The sequence below is a fragment of the Parus major genome, chromosome 4, assembly GCF_001522545.3.
Source record: "Parus major isolate Abel chromosome 4, Parus_major1.1, whole genome shotgun sequence".
Taxonomy (NCBI): domain Eukaryota; kingdom Metazoa; phylum Chordata; class Aves; order Passeriformes; family Paridae; genus Parus; species Parus major.
In genome coordinates, this window is record NC_031771.1 from 43847617 (window position 1) to 43868620 (window position 21004).

The window sequence follows — 21004 nt, forward strand, 5'->3', positions numbered from 1 at the left end:
GCGGGGAATGCGCGGGGAGCCGAACGCGTTTGCTCCATACTTCTGGAGCGACCATGGCCTCATTGCTGGGCTGACAATAGCTCGTTTAATCAAGCAGTTTTCCCAGGAATTCTGCGTCTGGTTTTGTTGACCTAAATAATAAGTGACCGCTAAAATTTTATTTATTTGTTGTATAATTAATAATGGTCCCTGAAAAATATTTGTTCTACTTAAGCATTTTTTCTCCTTGCTAGGTTCTTTTCCATCTTCAAAATCACTAAGAAACACATTTAATTGCCTAGCTCGAGATATAAAGCTTCTGCTTCCTAGAAAATATTGTCTAGAAATGAAAATACAGCACTTAATTGCCAACATTTTTTTCTTTTTTTTACTCTCAGCAGCTGAGATTTCAAGTGAGAATGCTTGATCAGAAGTACCACAGATCTAAAAAGTAACCATATACACACATGGCAAGAAATAGGTTATGTATAAACCTTCTTGTCCACAGAAAGAATATTTTAGAAATGTTGCTGACATTGTGATATAGCTGAGTTTAACAGTGTATGGGATGTCACCAGGCTGTTCTATTTTACACTGCAGCACTTACCTTCTCAAATATCTCTGGGATAAATAAAGATCTGTGTTAAATTCACAAATACAAGTCATGATTCCACTGTCATTAGCACTTCAACAGAGATGTCCAAACAGAATCCCTTTTCTGTTTTTTCTGATTCTCCAGGGCAGGTAGCTCTGAAACACCCAACAGCTGGGTCCCTTCCTTTGGATCTAAACATGGCTTTTCAAAAGACATCAATTCCATGTGCACAAATTAATTGGCCCTGGGTAAGGACACAAGGCTGTACCCCAACCTTCTTCCATTCCTCCCGGATTGTGCCTTTCGTAACAACTTAGTCTTTGTTGCTAAATGTGTTATATTTTTCTGGTTACTATTCCTATGATTGTATTCAAACAGGCAGATAGTGCATTTCTTCCACGTGGCTCCAAGGCTGTGCATACACTGGGAAATGTATTGTACTATTTAAACTTAAACCTGACAGGTGAGTGGTGCTCCACACTTCTGAAGATGTGTTTGGAAATCAGTGTAACTAGTTAACATTAAGGTGATAGAACTGCTTGAAAAGGCTTCCTGCCACCTTTGTTTGAGTGTGTTTTTGCATCTGTAAGGTACTTTTTTTTTCCACTCTGGGGACATGAGTTAGCTTTAGCAATAAATGAAAACTTGGTTAGACTGCTGGAGTACTAAAGGTTGTCAGTTATTTAAGAAGGTTTCTCAAATAAAAATAAATTTTATGTGTAGGGCAATCTGTTCCATCCCAATTGAAGACATAACTTCCTATCCATTAGAAGAGGAAAATAAACATTATTAACAGCATAGAGTCACTCTTGCAAGATCCTAATCGAGTTCAAAGAGTGAATTATAACCTTGCCTTAATCTGCAAGTACCTTTAATATTGGTTCAGTTCTACTTGTTATCATTTTTTTGCCAGTGAGACTTAATACGAACCTGAAACTCCTGTGGGAGAGAAATTGTTTGGTTTTGCTTAATATCTATTTAATGGCTAACACAGCAGGACTTCTCTGTATCACTGTGTCTCAACAGAGAGAAATGAAGGATTCTGGATAAGTAGTCAAACTTGTATTGAAAATGCCTTACCAGTTAATTTGGCTCCTTCTACTGGATTATGCCAGTGATGGCAAAGGAATTTAAAGGCAAAAATAAATATAATGCAATGAACAATCAGAAACACACATTAGTATGTGCAAGAGTACCTCCCGTAAGGCATGCTGGTATTTTTGTTTCCTGGTCACTAGTAAGAATTTAATTCTCATTAGCTGTTACAAAAATAAAACTAAGGAATTATTAGGAAGGGGAAGCAAATGCAAAATTTTTTATTTGCATTTCCTTATACTTCCCTATTCTAATTCACATTGTGCTGTTTCATGCAGTTTCCTTTCTTTGCCCAAAATAGCAATCCTAAATTGGCTAGAATGAAGGACACACTTGATTCCAGTGAAGAAAGGACCTGTGTGAGTCACAGTTCTTTAGCCTGGAGGTAGGGTGGCTGATAAAAAAACTCTGTAAGATCCTAAGTTAATATGGTGATCTTGGAGAACATGATTATTTATAGACCATCAGACTTTCAGACAAAGAAAGCAACAAATCATATGTCTAGTGGCTAGTTTGAAAGAAATTAAGGGAAATTCAGCATACAGATAAACTACAGAAATCACTAATTGGTGTTAGTGTCCTTAGTTTATGCTTGTTAAAAACCTGCCATGAATCACAGAATAAAAATCTATCCAGGTTGTTAAATATGATACTTTTTCCAACTGGACACAGCAAAGTGCAGAACACTTACTGGTGGTATTTACTGAGGAAATATCAGCACATGTGTCCTAGGCTCTGTTCTAGCTTCATTGATATGTTCTGCTGGCCACTCTCAGACACAAGATGATGGGCAAGATAGACATTTGATCTAAGACAGTACAACGGTTAGAGGTCTGACATGTTCCAATGCAGCCTGACTTACCCATCCCATTTCTTTCACCTTTACAACACTTTCCTCGCATCACTGGAGTGATGACTTTCAGCCTGATGTTAAGAGCCTCTGACTCTGCACATCTCTGTGCAATTCCCGTAAATCAAATTGTGATTAAAAAAGTCTTGTTCATGCCCACACATTTTGTGTAGTAATAAGCAGCATGCCCATAGTAGTTTAGAGGTTAAGATGTCTCCAACGTTCCTTATATACAAATATTTAGTGAGCAGTGCCAATGATTAAAATTTGGACTTGAATAGTTTTGATGACCTATCATCTAAAACCTTCCTCCAATAATAGGTTGTTTTTTAAAATTTTTTTTAGAAAGCAGGCGAGCAGTATGTGCTCACGACTGGTGTCTCTTGTGCAGCCCAGACACCTGTGTAATTGTACATGTAATATGTACAAGGTGCACAACTGCTATCAACAGGTCATCCCTGATACATGTCATACGTCAGTTTCTACAAACTTTCAGCAAGTTTCTCATCTTGTAAGTTAGTTTGAGTGGCTCTGAAGGATGAAGTTTTAAGATGACACTTTAGTTACTTTGGTGGTTACATATGCTGAGGAAAATTTTGTTTAATCGCTTCAACGTTTCTTACTCATTTGACTGGATCCTCTTTTCTTGTGAGGTTGAAACCACTGAAGTTCTGAAGTCCCACTGTCATGTTCTTGTCTAAAGACTAGTCAACAGTGATTAGGGCAGCAGCTCTGCATGAGGAGGTTAACCCAAATAGTCTCCTTGCCCTGCATTTCACTTGTTGGTGGTACCAGAATGTCCTTGAGAGCTTGGAGCTGGAAAGAGAGGACTTGTTTCTTTCCAGTAGCGTCAAAAATCCCAGCCATCTTCTCTTCCTTTCATTCTGAGAAGCCTTTTTCCTGAATCTGCTTTAATCTTTCTGCTTCTCCCTTTCTTATTCTTTTGAATGGACACTCTACTGGTTACCAGATGTATCTCAACCAGCAGAAAGGTGAACCAAAGCTCCTGATCTCTTCTGGAGAGGTTTGCTTGCTTTCCCCCAGCTCTTTCTTTTGTTTTTTTCTAACCTTTATTCCCCTCTGGTTTGATAAGGAGGAAGAAAATATCCATTTTCAGGAGCAGCAAAATGCAGACCACACATTGTTTCTACTCTAGTCCTGGCAGCACAGGCTAGGAGTGCTAGACTCAGGATGAAAGATCTCGACATGTTGAGGGAGATCTCCCATCTGCTGAAAGCCTCATGCAATTCTTCACCTTGTTTTCTATCTCAAAGCACTTCCACACCTTCACACGAACCTGACTAAGCTAACTTGCTTGCAGTGCTGTCTGGAGCATATTTTATGTAGAATTTTAAGTCCAATGCAAATCTCTTTTCAACCCCATCAGTTCCCTCCTTTCTCTTTTTTTCTCATTTGAGCTACTGTACAATAGATGACTCTGACAAAGAGAGTCTGAGCCGTAATCCTAGAAGCTTTTTTTCTGACTTGAGTTGCTTTACAAAGTTAAAAAAAGGGAACAACACTATTTATAAGCACATTATGTAAACATTAGCAACAGAGGTTCAGCTGCTTAGCATGCAATTAATTTAGTTCAGTCAATATTGCATGGTACACAGTTTTGTCTGCTCATATTGTAAACACATCTTGCCCTTGAGCACTTATTTCATTTGACTAATTAAGATCTACTTCTAAGTGCTCTTATTTTGTTACCAGGCAGACTTGCCCAACTTTAGATACAGCTGTTGTACTTGGTGAAAAAGGCATTTGAAATCCAGGTCCATCTTGTTGGTGCTCCAGTGTCATGCCAAAATCTGCTTTTCTTTAAGGCAGTAGGGTCTCTACTTTCCACGGGACTCAGACTGGAGATGAATCAGGACATTGTATGTTTTTTACTTATGCCAGCATGTCTTATACAAGTACACATATTTCTGTGCAATATTGTGTTCCCACCTGAGACAACAAAAACCCGTTTTAAATTTTAATTATTTAATACAGGTACATAAAGTTTTTCAGAGAGGTAAATGTGGAATCAAGTATAAGTCCACTGTACTTGAGCTTTTTATATAAATAGTGAGAATGAAGTTTTCATGGTGGTCTGCCCTTTCCTTTCTGATTCTCCTCCCCCCTGGGGGAAGAGGGGACTGAGTGAATGGCTGTTCGGTATTTAGCTGCCAGCATGGTCTCACTCGCTATTCTGACTGTGTAAGTAGCTGAATTTTCAATTCATGAACAACTTAAAGTTAAATTGAGCTGCATTACAATTTCCATTCAGACAAAATTAAGAATAATTCAGAGGAATTTGGCAATGCACACGTATTGTATACATAGTCCACATTTTCTGTGTGCATACTTTGCCAAAATAATTACACATTACTGAACTCATATACTGTGCTGAGAAAAACTGCTTGCCTGAAAACCACCATGTTCCCTTGGGCAGAACCAGGCTGAGTTCAGAGAGGAGTGCAGTCCTGCACCAAGGAGATGAATGCCTCCCTGCACATCAAGGTGTATGAGGTCCTGCTATGATTGCCACTTTTCCTCAAGCACTAAAGAATGAGTAGGGGGTTTCTGTGGCTAAAAGCAAAAGCTAAAGTCAAGGAGCAGGCTTTTTGGGTGGTTAATGTACAATCTCTGCTTAGTATCTGCAGTTTTGTGTGGAAGAAGGCAGACATGCAGCACACACTCATTAGTGGAACAATATAAGGTGTAATAGAGGGGCAGGTGCTCCATGGAGGGAGAAGATCCAAAGTCTTATAATCAAAAGATGCTGAATAGTTTCCTGTCTGCCTTACCTTGTTGATACATATTCCTGGCCACAGTAAGTGTGTGAAGTATTTGAATTACAGGTTCTGTTCCTTTGACCCTAAATGTGAATAGAAATAATGCAGTCATGGTCTGTGTGGTTTGGATAAGAAATGATGGAAGTTTAAATAACAGGTTTTTTTTTTCCCTCAGGAAGAACTCTCCATAGGTAATTTAGTGATTGCAGAATCACAGAACCAGGGAAGCACAGAAAGGTTTGAGTTGGAAGGAAATGGAAGTTCCAACCCTCCTGTCATGGGCAGGGACACTTTTCACTAGACCAGGTTTCTCAAAGTGCAATCCAATCTGGTCTTGAAAGCTTCCAGGGATGGGGCATCCACACCTTCTCTGGGCCACCTGTGGCAGTGTCTCACCACCCTCACAGTAAAGAATTTGTTCCCAATATCTAATCTAAACCTACTGTATTTAAATTTGAAACCATTACCCCTTGCCTTGTCATTACATGCCCTTGTAAAAAGTCCCTCTCCACCTCTTTTACTGGCACCCTTTTGGTATTGGACAATGTTCTAAGGTCTTCCTTGTCTCCTTGCCTTCAGGCTGAACACCTCCAACTCTCTCAGTTTGTCTTCATAGGAAAGGTGCTCTGTCCCTCTTGGTGGCCTCTTCTGGACTCACTCCATCAGGTCCATGTCTTCCTTATGCTGAGGACCCCAGGGCTGGATACAGCACTACAGGTGGGGTCTCACAAGATCAGACTTGAGGGACATAACCACATCCCTTAACCTGCTGGACATGCAGCTTTTGGTGCAGCCCAGGAAGCTGTTTGCTTCCTGGGCTGGGAGTGCACATTGCCAGGTCATGTTGAGCTTCCCATCAACCAAAGACCCCAAGTTCATCTCCTAAGGACTGCTTCCTTAACCAGCCTGTAACTGTGCCTATAGAATATAAATTGTGCCTTACAGAATATATATATATATAAAATAAGAATGGAAATAGATTACTCAGAAGATTGGCCACATATTTTGAGATAAGTCACTGAGAGTATTAGCCAAAATTGCACCTCACCAGGAAGTTGCAGGAAGAGATAGCAATACTGGGTAGCAATTTAGTAACCTTTAGGTGCTGCTTCAATCAGACAGATTACAGCTTAGACCTGTAATTAGAGTTACCATGCAGTCTTTCCATTTCCCTGGACATCAGCACTATGGCTATGTAGCTTTGATACTGGAGTCCACTGCCTCATGTGAAATGAGTCATTGTCTACTTCAGCTTCCATCTGCATGCTAATGGACAGTTGTCCCTTTTAAAAACCAGGCTTGCACTCCAGAGGTAACAGGTATTTGAAAGACTGAGGGAGACAAATGTGCAGTGCACCTCTCTGCACAGATGTTTCCTTCATGGCTAGAGAGATCTGAGCTGGAAGTCTGGGAAACTTGGTGCTGCTGTTTCCATGGAAGCCTGATGAATTGAGGGCTGCCAATCTCCAGAAAATATAAATTAAATGAAAAATTGTATCAGTATGAATGATATCCGCAAACAAAACTGAAATGCTCAACGTGTTCTTCTTGAAGTTTTCCACACACTGTTGTTTCCTCATAACAACCTATGCCTCTTTGTACAGTCTACTCTGGCACTCAATGCTTGTTGCTATGAGTTTATGAGGAAGGTGAATTAATAAATAAAGTTGTTAGAAGTGGTAGCAGAAAGCTAATGGAGGAAACATTAAGAGTTTTATCTGAAGGGCTCAATTGTGTTCTCTGTTCTGCAGAGAAGTTTCCTGAGGGCCAGAGGATTTGCATGTGAGTATAGTGCTCACTTAATAAAACTACTTCATATTAATATTGTTCCAGGTCAGATAAGCCATCTTCCCACACAGATATTTGAGGTACTGTGTTTTGTTATTAGTATTACTGCAGTGTCAAGAAGCCATACATATAGATCAAGACAGAGAAGGGATAGGCACTGAGTAGATAATTTCTCAAGATATATATATAATATCTGTAAATACCCAGATACACTGGGTGAAAGGCTTAATTTTCCAAAACCAAAGCAAATCCATGAGTACCAGAATCTTCCAGAATGTTCTGGGTTTTTTTTGCTTTTATACAGCAATTCACACCTTGGCAGAAGACAATGATATATATAAACTATACTGATAGTTGTAATATTCTAGGACAACTGTATTGTCTCAAAGCACAGTATACCAGCTCTTCAAAAATTGTTATATTACCAGGTGCAGAGATTATTTTTTCTTCAGCTCTGACTGCAGAAATACATACTCATCTAAGAGCACAGCTGCTTCTGGAGAAGTCAGCCCCTCCTCTATATGAATCCTTAATTTTTTTTTAAAGCAAGCTAAGCTTTTCCTTTTGTTGTTCACCTGGCCTGAGGGGTCTCAGAGGCTGAAATCTGGACTTAATGAGGCTGTGCTGGCTAGTGACTCAGCTCCAGCTTTCCTGTCCTCTGTGGTCACCGGGGGACACCCTGGGTCGCATATTGGTACTCTGAGATTACCGAGATGACACTAAACAAGAAGGGCAGTTAGAAAAAATAACTCTGCATTCCTCTGTGTGATTAAGTGCTTAAGACATATTAAGCTTTGCTAATTTTCATATGCTCATTTTCTGGAATTGTTGAACATCAAATATTTGCTGTTAAAATCTATGCATCCATTTAAAGACAAGATATCCATCTTTTCAAAAATAAAATAGGAAAGTCATATAGACTAAACTATCTGCATCTGAGTAACTTGTAAATTTGTGTGCAGTGTAAAAATACATTGTGAAAGTAACATAACTGATTTATAGTCCTCTGGGGAAAGAAATCTTTCCAAAGTGTGGAAACAGAGCAGTCACTGTGGCTTAACACTAGTGTGCTGTGAAGAATGAATTATTTTAGTTCAGTGGCTGACTTAAAAGATGAGTGGTAAGGAATGACATAAACTGAGCCAAAAATATATTTTAACTTTTGATGTGAAATAAAAAAAAAAAAAAAAAGGAAACATGCAGTCCTACTTGGCTAATTTCTCAGTTTCAATATCAACAAGCTATTTGTGAACCTGCCTCTCAAAGTATCTAAAAAACAACTTGCTCAGCTTCACAGCTCTGCGCTAGTCTTTCTGTTCCTGTGATGTTTAAATCGGCTGCTGTGGATGCTCATGCTGTAACTTTAAAACCTCTCTTGTTTTGCTGCCAGCATGTTCTCTGCAGCTCAGAAGGATGGCATGTCAGAAGTTAATGTGGATCCACAGATTGCTGTGTGCGTGCAGAGTCTCCACGGGCAATCCTTCTGAGAGTGTATTTGCAATGATACAAGCTCAGTATGTGTATTCTGCATAGGGTATATAGAGTAACCTAGGGTCTATTATCAAAATGCCTTAAGAAATTATAAAGTGAGCTTCAAATTGCAAAATACATTGCCCAGAGAGCTGTCACTTTGTTACCCCAGTGGGCAGTATATGGGATAACTTTGGCAGCCTTTTGTGCTGATCTCTATTCCTACTTTTGCTGGGGTGTTTCATATGGTACTGTCTTGCTTGTTTTGTAAGTATGCTGTGATAAAATGTGCTTTTCTGTGTCCTGCTGTTGCCTGTTCTTTTGTTAGGCTTTGTGGGTAGGAGCTTGAATATGGCATTTGATCCAGGGGCAGAGTTTTTGTGAAATAAGGTGATCTGTGCATGTCCTAGCACATGCAGCAATGGGAGTACAGCAGGCATGGATGGACAACCATCTTCACACTGGTGAGTTGGGAAAACTGTCAATAGGATGACATGCTAAGAACATTCTATCACTTCTAGCAGGCACATGAAGTGAAGATGGGCAGGCAGGAACCCCTCTGCCTTCTTCATTCAGATAGTTTGCACTGCATCTCAGAATGTTTGAATGATGTGAGTTTTGGAACCCTTTTCTCTCTTATCTTAGTCCACCAAGCTTGGAAGAAATTTAAAGCTGAGCATGTATTTTAGAATTGGCCAGAAACAGAAGAGAGTTTTTATTGCCAGTGTTATGCTGTAACAACCAGAGACAAGTCAAAGTGGAGAAAATGAGGGCTTTTTTTAGCCAGGGTTCACAGGGCCCATGGGAAGCAACATTCCAGAGAACAGGTTTACGGCTGACAGGTCTCATGGGAGAGCAGAGGCAATCTGGCAGGAGGGTGAGTGAGAGAAGCTTTTAATTTACACATGTGGCAAAACCTAAGCAACTGGATTGGAGGGCTGCCTTCTTTAGGAACATCAGAAATGGAAGCTCTTAAAAAAAACATTGGGTTCATCATTCTTCCAGACTTTTATTTTAATTGGGAAGGGGCCTTGCAACTGGCTTTTAGAATACTCTGAGCAACAAGCTCCTTTGAAAAGGGAGAAATTATGCTTTCTGTGGAACCAATTTGATAAGCTTGGTGAGAAGCAGGATGAGACCAGATGCCCTTTTAGTGGTTTTCGATACTTTAGGGAAAATACATAAGTGGATCCAGCTCAAAGCTCTTGCTGCCTTAGGTACAAGAACAGCAATATTCATTAGTGAATTTTTATTGCCAGGCATGAATAAATTACTAGATATCTGGTGCCTGCAGACAGGCAAAGGAAAAGCTGTATGGGAAACTTGGATTTAAGATAGGTATTTCATCTCTAAAAAAATATCCCTATTTGTTTGAGGTGCAGGTTCTTATATCCTTGGTTCAAATGCAGTCATACTCTGGATCAATGCAATCTTGAGTCAAGCAGAGAGCTGTCATAAATCTGTTCAAACCTCATTCTATCAGATGGTTCTGTGCCAAGAAAGGTGATAATGAATGTTTAGATATGAACTCAGTTGTTGTTTTTTTTTTGGCAGCAAATTATGTAGAGGTTCAAGTGGAGCATTTTATTGATTTAGTGTAATATCATTCTAAGTTGGTTGCACTTTTATAGAAGCATTACATATGTTTAGTGTTAGATCTATTTCTATATGAAGAAGGGACAGCCATAAAAACAGTGGAATCAATACAGAATTGCCATTTTTTGTACTGTAGGCAACTGAATAAATCTCCCTCTTTTCCCCAAGTATCTCTGTTCAGCTTTCTGTGGGCTTGTTCAGTTCACCCATTCAAGTGGTTTCTAAGGGTGCTGCTGACAAGGCTAATGCACAATTCAGTGTTGCAGTGTTGATCCCTGAATCATGCTGCAGCATTAACTGTTGTCATAGAGACACAGTTTTTTGAGTCCAAAAGGACAGTTTTGATAATCGGCTCAGACTTGAAAAACATGTAGTAGTTTGCCAAAAAGTAAATAACTTTGCCAAACTGGAGCACAGCTGGGCTTTCCCTCTCCTGTGACAACGACATGCATTTCACGGAAGTTTGTGAGATGCTGTAAGTTAAACCCCCAATGGGGATTTAATTTATTGTAAGAGTGATGCTGTCAGCACACATTTTTTTCTGACGAGTGAAAGCCAGGTGCAAGCTTAGTCCACAAGATCCTGCTGTTACTGTGATACTGGCAATCTTAGAGGGACAAAGATTATTAAAATATTAACAGTATTCTGTCTTGCCCTCTAGGTAGTGCAGTGATGGTAGCACTTCTAAAGAAGGATGCTAGAGTGGGGCAGCTGTATGCAGTCAGAAATCTGACAGGCAATCTCTGGGTCATATAATTTTGATGCTACTGTCCCTGGTTTTCCTCCTCCTTCTGCTTGCTCCTTTATCAGCTGTGTGTCTGCACCCATGCCAGTACAGAGCCTGTTGTGGCTGCTGCCAGGAACAGTGGACTTGTGCCAAGGCACTGGGTTCTGAACTGCCATAGCAGTTGTAGCCCTTGCCAAAGGCTACCTGATACAGCAGAACTAACAGCTGGGGGATTTAACATCTTAAATTGCCAAGCTAACATCCATCAGAGCTCATGTGAGAGTGCCAAGCAGTCTGTGTCTGTGTAACCTCCAGCCAAGTATTAAGTCTCCGCTTTCCCAGTATATGCTAATCTGTGAGAAATGGATTGTTACAGATCACAGCTCCGCTGATGAAGCAGTTCCAGTTATAAAATCCCATGATTCTGCACACAGAAGTTTCCAGTGGCCATCATAGTATTAGGCATTGGAACAGGAGCAAAATGTCTGATATGGTCTCCCCATCTTCCACTGCAGAATTTGGAATAAGATGAACTGGTTGGGTAAAGCTGTGAAAAATGTGTGTGAAGGAACATGTGCAGCCAAAATGCTCCCCTCCTAAATGTATACATTTCACTCATTGTCAGCCATGCATATATAGCTTCTGCAGTCCTGTAAAATAGCTTAACAAAAGCTGGAAATGCAATTTTTTAATGAAAATAATCTGCTGGCTCAGTATAGGCATGCATTATCCATGCCTCTGCTGTGCTGCTGGAAAGGTTTGATAATAGTGCAGCGTTTGGTTCCTTGTTTTCTTTTCCATTCCTGTGTTACACAGCTGTTTTCTGCTATTTCCAATGCCTGAAATTACTCACTCTTAAGTATTATTAAGGTACAATTCTTACCACTTCAGATTTTCAGGGATTGTCTTTGGCAAATTACTGCAGAATCCCTATGAGGTGAAATGACCCACTGCCTTTCTGCTCACAAGTAGTGCAACGTTCATCTATTCTTTGGAAAATTAGTCTGTGGGACATCCTGGTTACTATGGAACATGTTCCTTCTGCCACAGGAATAAGTCACCCTGAAAAACTCATGGGAACTAAGCAGAGAGCCAGGTTGTGTGGGCTTCAGCATTGGTGCTCTGTTGCAATGCTGCACAGCTGCACAGCTGTTGTGGATGCACTGGGGATCATTCAGTTCATGGAGGGGAAAATGTGTCTCCTGCTTGCTTGTTTTAGAAATGGGGAAGCACCCTGGGACTCTCTGAGAAGCCACCTGCCTGTCAACCTTTAGGAATGAAGGAAGTCCTGCAGCTTTTACAGTACAACCGTACTGTGAAGCTGGTGGCACATGGGTTAAACCATATAACTGTACATAACAAGCCCTCTTTCCAGTGCTTTGAAAATGGTTTGACAGTGCACATACTGCACAGCATCTGTCTAGTGGTGAGAAATGCTGCTTGCTATTGCATAGACTTGCTTAGTGATTTACAGACTTGTTTAGTGACTACAGCACCACCTTCCCTGGCCCTTTAACTTAAGGTTTTTCTGTCCTGGGGTTTATTGAATTCCTGTCTGTCCCAAAATTGTCGTGGAGAAGCCTTTCTACCAAAGAGACATTTTTTAAACCAAAAAATTATTAACAGTTTAATTTTCAACCTAGCTCTGTGAACATTCATATACTGGCACAATAGAAACAGAACAGAAGCTCAGTTGTTGAAGGGTGATGCAGGAGCTCGAAGGAGAACTTGAGGGTGGGAGTCTTATAAACTGGCTCTGTCATGGAAGCAAATGCCACATGCCTAATACACATGGTATGAGCAGAGAAGCTGTGGTCATGGTTATCACCTCTTTATCCACCCTTTTCCATTCTGTCCCCTCATTGCTCTCAAGGGGATTAGTGAGTACTACTGAGTGCAGATTATTCTGGACAAATTTTTTGTTAATTAATACAAATTACTTTAGTAAAAGAGAAAATATTTGCTGATAGGTCTGTGACTGTGTGGGAGGAAGATTACATGACTTCATGAGGATTGGGGTCAAATTTTAAATCTCTCTTTGAGAAAGACAATTAGATCAGTATTTCCAAACTCACAAAATGAGTTATCACCTTCATTTGCTTTTTTCTGTTGTTTTTTTGTTTGTTTGTTTGGCATTTGTACTCAAATGCTTAAGAAAGAAGCAGGCAGCTTGCCCTTCAGAACTCTGTTCTTCCAAATATGATGTCCTGGTTTAGGGCACCCCAAGACTATGATCAATATTTTCAAGAGTTTTGGACATGCAGATGAGAAGAACTGTTCATTGAAAGGTATATTTTAGGTGGACAGTTGTCAAAGACACCAGTGCCCCTGACACATCTACTGCTTGTGGGCTTCCAGCAGCAGGTAAACACATCTATGGTTTTGGAAAACCATTCAGTTGTTAGTAGAACTGACTTAAATACTCACGAGAAGTAATTCACTCTCCAATTTTGACCTGTTGCAAACTGTGATCAGCTCAACAAGTCTTAACATATCAACATATGTATCTCTGGAGTCATGAATTATTTATACAAATGTTCAAAAGGTCTGAAAAGCAATCTTCTTTTGGGCATGTGTGATTGGCCGCATGAGTGACACGGCATTCTCTCATCCCTGATTGTGTTAGCATTTTAATTGCTTATTCCATCTGATGCTAATTTTGATTCTTGATGAGGTCTCAGTGGTAGTATTAAATCCATTCTCACCGAACATTTATCCCTACAAAGCTTCATTTATATGAAAGCTTGTAAAGAAAGAGGCATTAACCAGTAAAGTGTCAGTCTAGTTTCATTACTTGGGCTGATATATGCTAGCTGATAAATGCTTTCATGCTTTCATCATCTTTAGTCATGACTGATCTGGGGACTTCCAATCAACTATGTCCCAACAAATAAACTAGATATGTGTTCAATATGAAGGCAGCTTCACTATCATCACTCATTTTGGTCGCTGTGCTATTGTATAGATAGCTGTTTCCTTTGCTAATCAGGTGTAAAAGTTACTGAGGAGAAGTGTTATGCACTGTACCTTCAAAATCAAGATTTGACTCATTCTCCAAAAGCATCCATTACATGCCTTAAGAAGTTTAAGCCAGAAGATGAGCCAATCAGGAGCAAGCAAGAAAACTATTTTGTGCCAGGGGACTGCAAAGCCCAAGTATGGGAAGACAACCATGCATCTTAACAAGGAGCTTCTTAGGTCCTGTAAAGTGGTGGGTTGTGACACTTGGACCTAGTTTTGAACTAGCAGAAAGGGACTGGGGAGATCAGTAGAGTGGGAAACACTGGAAAGGGAAGCTACATGGCCAGCATAATAAAGATTCTTTTCAAAAACCTTCACAGGCATTTCTCTAACAGCCACCATCATAAAATATGAAGAGACAGTAACAAAAATTTTTAAGTGCATGCCGTGTTCCTATGCTCATGGAAGACAATGACAAAGCTGTCATTAACCTTGGTGCTGAAGGATCAAGTTATTTCCCTTTCATAACCTCCAAGTGATTTGGTAACAGCAATTGATCAATCCTGCCACCACCACGTGGGACGGATGTCAATCTTGATGTTAGAGATGAATGTGCTCAGGTGAAGTAATTAATTCAGGTTCAGCAGTGACTAGGCACTGAAGATAGACAGTACTTGATTGCTGTCCTCTGAGCTAATCTTCAATAAATACCTCCTCCCTTCCTTGACAAGAGATTTTGAAACACATCATACAAGCTTGGATCAACCATTATTGTGAATGAAACACATTTTGACTTGTGTATTACAGAAATAAATTTAGTATGTTCAGTGTGCAAGCTAACTGAACTCATAGTATTTGAACAACTTGCTCCTGTTTTGCCTAGCCTGTGAATGCTGTTTATTCTCAGCTGCCGTTTGGCCAACCCTTTCCCTCCAGTAACTTACAACTTTCAATTTCTAGTGTGCAGTTTTGTTCATCCAGAGGATATCTGCGTAGATCCATCATGCAAGCAGCTGTTGTTGTGATCCTGTAAGAGGAGGGTGAAAAAAAATAATGAGACTTGAAAACACATTTGCCATCTCTCAAACATACTTGTTTGAGATGGCAAGATTTTCTATAATGGGTTTTCTGTTTGTTTAAATACAGAATGGTATGCACTTGGATTCCTGGCATGCAGTCTTTATAGAGCTTGTAAAGCATGATTAATTTATGCAGCACAGTATACTGGTTACAGCATAAAGCGTAAGACTGTATGCTGAATATTGCAGAGAAGGATTTTGACTCAAAAGTGTATGTGTAAAATTGTATAGTGTTTTGAAGAACATTCAGTGAGATTTCTACATGCACATCTTTTTTTAAATGTTCTTAATTGAGACATCTTCAAATTGCTTAGCAAATTGTTTTATTTATAAATCATACTGCTGATATATTTCTTTTCCATTTTGTTGTAATTTGCTGCTGTTTTAATTTTGTCTGATGGGCATGTGCATTTTCATCCATGGTGTGGAATACCTGATAATACCTTATTCATTTTTTCATGCTTTCATAATCAGTTTATCGTTAACTATGATAATTGTACATCACCTCTTAAAAATGGCATAAGGCAATCAAACACTGGTAAAATATAACATCATACAGTGGTTACTTCATGAACATTGAAAGTAACTATGATTGCAGGTTGGATGTTTCAAATCCTTATTTCTTCTAGAGGGCATGTGAGTTGACATTTGGTCCCTAAAGGTATTCTCCATAGCCTTAGAGTTTTTGTAAGGTAATTCTTCTCCCTTGTTAGACAATAAATCACAAGAACATCTGAGAAAATATTTGCTGATAAGTCTGTGACTGTGTGGGAGAAGGGTTAAATGACTTCATGAGGACTGGGGTCAAATTTTAAATCTCTCTTTGAGGAAGACAATTAGATCAGTATTTCCAAACTCACAAAATGAATTATCACCTTTATTTGCTTTTTTTTCTGTTTGTTGGTTGTTTTTTTTTTTTGTTTGGGTTTTTTTTTGTGATAGATGGGTTCTTAAATGATTATAAAACTTCTGAAGTTGTGAATGGGCAAACTTGGATTCTAATTTTATTGGTTTCTCTCCTTCCCTCTCCAATGATTTATACCACATAAAGGCAGATAACCTCTTTTCTTGATCTGGTTTTGGTCCTGTTGTTCCAGTTCCATGTTAATGAATACCAGGAACACATTTTAAGATTTTACTTTTGATGTGCTGAAAGTCAAGCACACTTACATGCTGCATTGGGGTAGTAATCCTTGCTGTCACTGAACTGACAGAATTTAAAAGGGAAAAAATGCCACATACTTTATTAGTGTGACATGCCTCAAAATTTCCTAAGTCTACAAAATCCATCTGTCATAACTAGTATAAGGAATATCTAGCAAGGGCTGTAATAAGAACCAGTCCATTAAACTACTTACACTTTTTTTACAGGCTGATTTTGTCACATTAAATAGAAATGCATGTGTCTTAACATGCATTTGCCATAAAAATGCACTTGCCATAAAAAAGGTCTTCAGCTGTGGTAGGACCTCATTTAGATTAGCCTTGTACCAATTATCCCTTACTGACAGGCACTGAGATGACACTCATTTGTCAGACACCTGCTTAATAACGCTTAAGATCACACCTAACAATATACTAACATTAGTCACAGTTAAATGCTTTTTAATGAAGGTTTCATAGGGAAATGTTTTGTTCCCAATTAATAAATCAGCCTTTATGGTAATTTAGTTCATCTGTATCAACCAGAGTGTTCTCTAAACCACTGTGGTGAGGTAGCACTCCCCCTGCTACCTCCTCAGGCCGCTCTGTGATCTCAGGAACTCCCACTGGGCTTTGGCTTTTGAGCAATGAGTTGAGTGGTGAAGTGTACTTTGACTGCGCCAGAAATTCTTGTGTGGCTAAGGTGGGGGTGGCACTCTCTGTACCAGGGACTTCTGCTGCCTCCCCAAGGAGGGGAACAAGAGATAATCAGTCATCCTCTGACAGCCTTGGGACATTATTTACCTGAATTGTATCCTGAGTGGAACAGTACCATTACTGACCTTTTTAAGAACTCCAGTAATTACCAGCTTGGATTACAGCCAAGATAGAAACTCACTAATGACTAAAGCCAAGCATTTTGTGACCCTCTAAGCAGCTGGTCTAAGAGATGCCCTTTGAGCTCTTCTGGACTGCAGTGGATGCACTCTCTATTAGAGGGACACCTCTCAGAGCTTTGCAATACTTGCAGGACTGTCACTGAAAACTCAAGGTGGGACCTGCACTGACACCCCCACTCCCTCCTCAAGGCTCAAGTCTCACCCACAGGGAAATGACAAGGCATTTAACATTAGTATTTCTTTGGATTTGAGGGTAATTTTTACAGGTATATCTTTGTAAATTTATTTAGACATTGTGTCTGTAGGTGTTTGTGTGTGAAGTCGTTGAAACACACTATAGCAAGTGTAGAATGGATGCCATCCTGGATCTAAAATAAGTCATGCATCCTCTTAATGCACACTTTTTTCTTCCTGGTCTCTGTGCAAGTCATTCTAAACTGATTCTAATCTGATTTTCATTTGTATGCTCCATCTGTGCAGTAAGTAACAGAGTAAACCTTTCCACAGCACTTTGTGAAGTTGTACAAGTTTATATTAAACCTGCTTTTGCTAATACATTTGACAGAGATTTTGAGTCATCCTAACCAATTGTTTGTGATAATCAGAGTTTGAGCAAGCAGGTACTCCTAATGGCATGGTATCTGTACTACTGACTTCTGCAGTTTTGCATATTTTACACAAGTTACATAAGCAGCAGCAGTTAGCTGGTTTTTATATCATCAATGCAAATTGATAGTGCAGTAGTAATTAATGCAATTGTTTTTAACTGAAATTTAAATTTTCTACATAATCTTTTCCCCTTACATATCTAGTTTATTTGTGATTCTGACAACTGTATTATAGTCTTCACCAGCCTGCCAACACAATATGGAGGTGTTAAACTGTTTTGGGAATCTCAGGTTTCCTTGAAAATAGCTACGTGTAATTGCAGGAGTGCTTCAGGACTCAGCAACCTTCGTTACCTGAAGTTCATAAATCTGCCTTTGAAGCATGTTTCTCACTCTTCATAGAGCACAGCTAAAATTGTCCAGTGTAAAATTGTTAATGGCATTGTGCTCTGGATAACCACAAAACTTATTTAAGCAGATAAATTAAGCCCAGATGCAATCATAGTAATTGTTGTCTTGATGAAAAAAAACCCAAATATTTTATTATAAATAGAGTAAATAAATCCCAGACCTGTTAGTGGTTGCACTCTCTCTGGGTGGAGAGAGTAACTGATGGCTTGCACATGCACCAGAAGCTTAAAAATAGACATTCAAATGCAGAATACAGGGGTGTAATGGCAGGAAGGAGATAGCAATACTCTGAAGATAGGGAAAAGCTGCAATAAATCTGTGTTCAAGAGGATTAGACCTGAAAGGCCTTTGGCACAAGCAGTTTGTGGCAATGGCAGAACATCATAAGTGGAGGATTAATCCTACACTAGAAGCAGAACTATTTATATCTTAAAGTAGGATATGTTTCTTCCAGGCTTTCCATTCTTAAAATACACTTTAAGTTCAGGTGTTGGGGATAATTTATTTTGTTTGTACAGTGTCTTTTATTCTACTGTCTTTACATTCTTTAGAATCATTTGGATACAAATGCTAAAAATGGGATTATGCAAAGAAGACAAGAAGCTAGGTGAAGGTATTTCATTATGCTACTTAATTTTACTCATGTCAGTACTCAGACATTCTGCGATGGAATGAAGTCTGAACTGCCAACAGGCAAGATAAATAGTATTTGCATAAAAGCAAAATCAACTGGTTCAATTTTTTGAAATTGTGACTTGGGGTTCAAGTTATTTGATCCATTGCTTAGCTTTTACTTTGATGCCTTACTCTCTGAATATCATATTCTTACTGTATAGTCAAGTTATTTTTTGCCAAAAATAAAATTATATGAAAAAAACTCACTGCTGCCCATTATTTGCAAAACTGACTTCCTCAAGTAATACTGTCAGAGATTTCCCTGTGGAGCAGCAGGTTTTGTAGAAACAAATGTTAAAGCTTAGTATTTTGAGTTAAATCATCAATGAACAGTTTAAGTAAGTTCAGAATGAATACAGGAAGTGGATTTATGGTTCAGTATTTAGATAATTTGCTCAATATGCTGTCACAAATCTGATCCTCAATTCTTAGAAGAAAGAAATAGACACAATATTTAAGACAGCAATAATAATTAAATGTGAAGATGATGAGAGCTAAACAATGCAAATTCTATTGTAAAGTGTTTCCTTCATTTGGAGGTCAGGTATCAAATTTTAATATGTTTGTTCTTTTTCTGTCAGTCAACAGAACATAAATTATAAATGTGCATGATGATATGAACTGGGATGGACTAATTTTTTCCTTAAAATCTAAATAAAATCTTCAAATCACATAAAGAATAATCATGCTTCTCTTAACCACTGCAGTGCTAGGGCTCTACTACATGCTGGAAGTAGACTTTCATATTCCAGGTAAAAAATATGGCTTTTATTAAATCAGTGTTAATTTAACTTCACTGGTATCAGGGAACTTAGTCCCCTAGGAACATCAGAATCAAGATCCATATCCCTGGTGTAACTCGTTGAATTTTTCTGAAACCTGGAAGAATCTTGATGTTTGTGTGGGGGTGTCTTGTATGGAGAGTTACTGAAGGAATAGAGGAAGGCAGAAAAAAATGTACATTTAATCTGCAAATTTTTTCTCTGTCCAGGCCATGTACAAGGTTTACAGTTGTACCTGCTGACACCATAAATTTCCATGCACAGCTGGAGTGCTTGACCATAGGTGCAAAATAAAAAGGACCTTGAGGAAGGTGTATAAAGATAAATACCAAAAACCTTTATAATATTGGGTAAAGTGACCTGTTACACTCAAGTCACACAAAGACTGGGCAGGGAAAAATGGGTCATACTAAGGACATTCTATTGTATTTTATCAATACCCTGAATTTGTGAGTTTGCTTGATTTGCCTCTCCTTCATCTTTGTCCCTTTAGCTGCCCATTGAACCTTGAATGAAACGTGAGCAGCTCTGCCATAGCGTTGGTTGCCATGGGTATCAAGGTCTTGAGATAGTATAACTGCAACCAGAAAAGAACACATGGTGAAATTTTGCAGTGTCTTTCAAGGGCTGAATCATTTTGCTTTAAAGACAAAAAGAGCTGCAGTGGTCAGTGACAACACCTCCCAACAAAACCACAACAAACTGAAAAGAACTAGAAGAAGGAATAACTAGTAGCACTGACTAGTGCTGTAGCATAGTAAGGGTCACAAATTTATGCTGAGACCTGGAGGACTCATTCTGGGTTTGTCTTTCCCTGTGTAGCTAGTAACATTCCTGAGAGTGAATAGACTTGTCAAATGTAGAGGAGGAATATTCATTTTTTTCTGAGGTGTAAATAAAAATGTCTGTTTTCAAGCAAAAGACAGGCATGAAAAGTAAATCTGTAGGGTGTCAAATCAATCAACTGCATTGGCTTGAAATAAGAATGTTAAAGAACAACTTAATGAAAACATGACTGCTCTTTCCATTCACATATGTTCTCCCCAAAAGCTACTGAGCTGTCTGCCTGGGCTGCCATGTTGTCCTGTAGGTCCTCTGAGACACTCCTTATCCCATCCTTAATTCCCCCAGGTTATATCACCTCACCAGCTGCCAAGAGAAATGAGGCAGAATTTGCCTGAATTGACTATTCTTGAATCAGTTCATCAGTTGGGCTCAGTGTTTGCTCTAAAGACAGTTAAATAGCACCATATCAGAAGAAAGTAGTGATGGAGAACTGATGAAGGCAGTCCTCCTACACAATGGATTTTGTTAAGTTATTCCCATGCCAGTGGGAATATTCACCACCAGTGAATTGCCATGGTCAGCTCATTGCTGGTAAGGTGCCTGCAAGAGTCAAAACTATTCTTAAAGAATGTTCCTTGTCTATCTCAGCAGCAGAGCCTAATCCTGTGGTATACATTCAGGCAGGGGCAAACCACTGAGCACTGTGTGACATTCACCCAGGAGAGAAAGAATGGTTTGGTTTAACACCCAAACAGTTACTGGTTCTGATGTGGGATGTGT

At 39.2% G+C, this 21004-nt stretch overlaps 1 protein-coding gene across 11 annotated transcripts in view; it reads right to left on the reverse strand.

Annotated features, from left to right (window-relative positions):
- GABRB1 (gamma-aminobutyric acid type A receptor subunit beta1) overlaps positions 1-21004 on the reverse strand; it is a 120617-nt gene that overhangs the window by 19954 nt on the left and 79659 nt on the right. For all 11 annotated transcript variants that reach the window (XR_001520966.2, XR_001520967.2, XM_015624489.3 and 8 more), the window contains one exon: positions 14786-14868. Coding sequence is in view for 9 of the 11 variants with exons in the window: in XM_015624489.3 (XP_015479975.1) it covers positions 14786-14868 (83 nt within the window). In the remaining 2 variants the exon portion in view is untranslated. The remainder of the gene's footprint in view (positions 1-14785; positions 14869-21004) is intronic.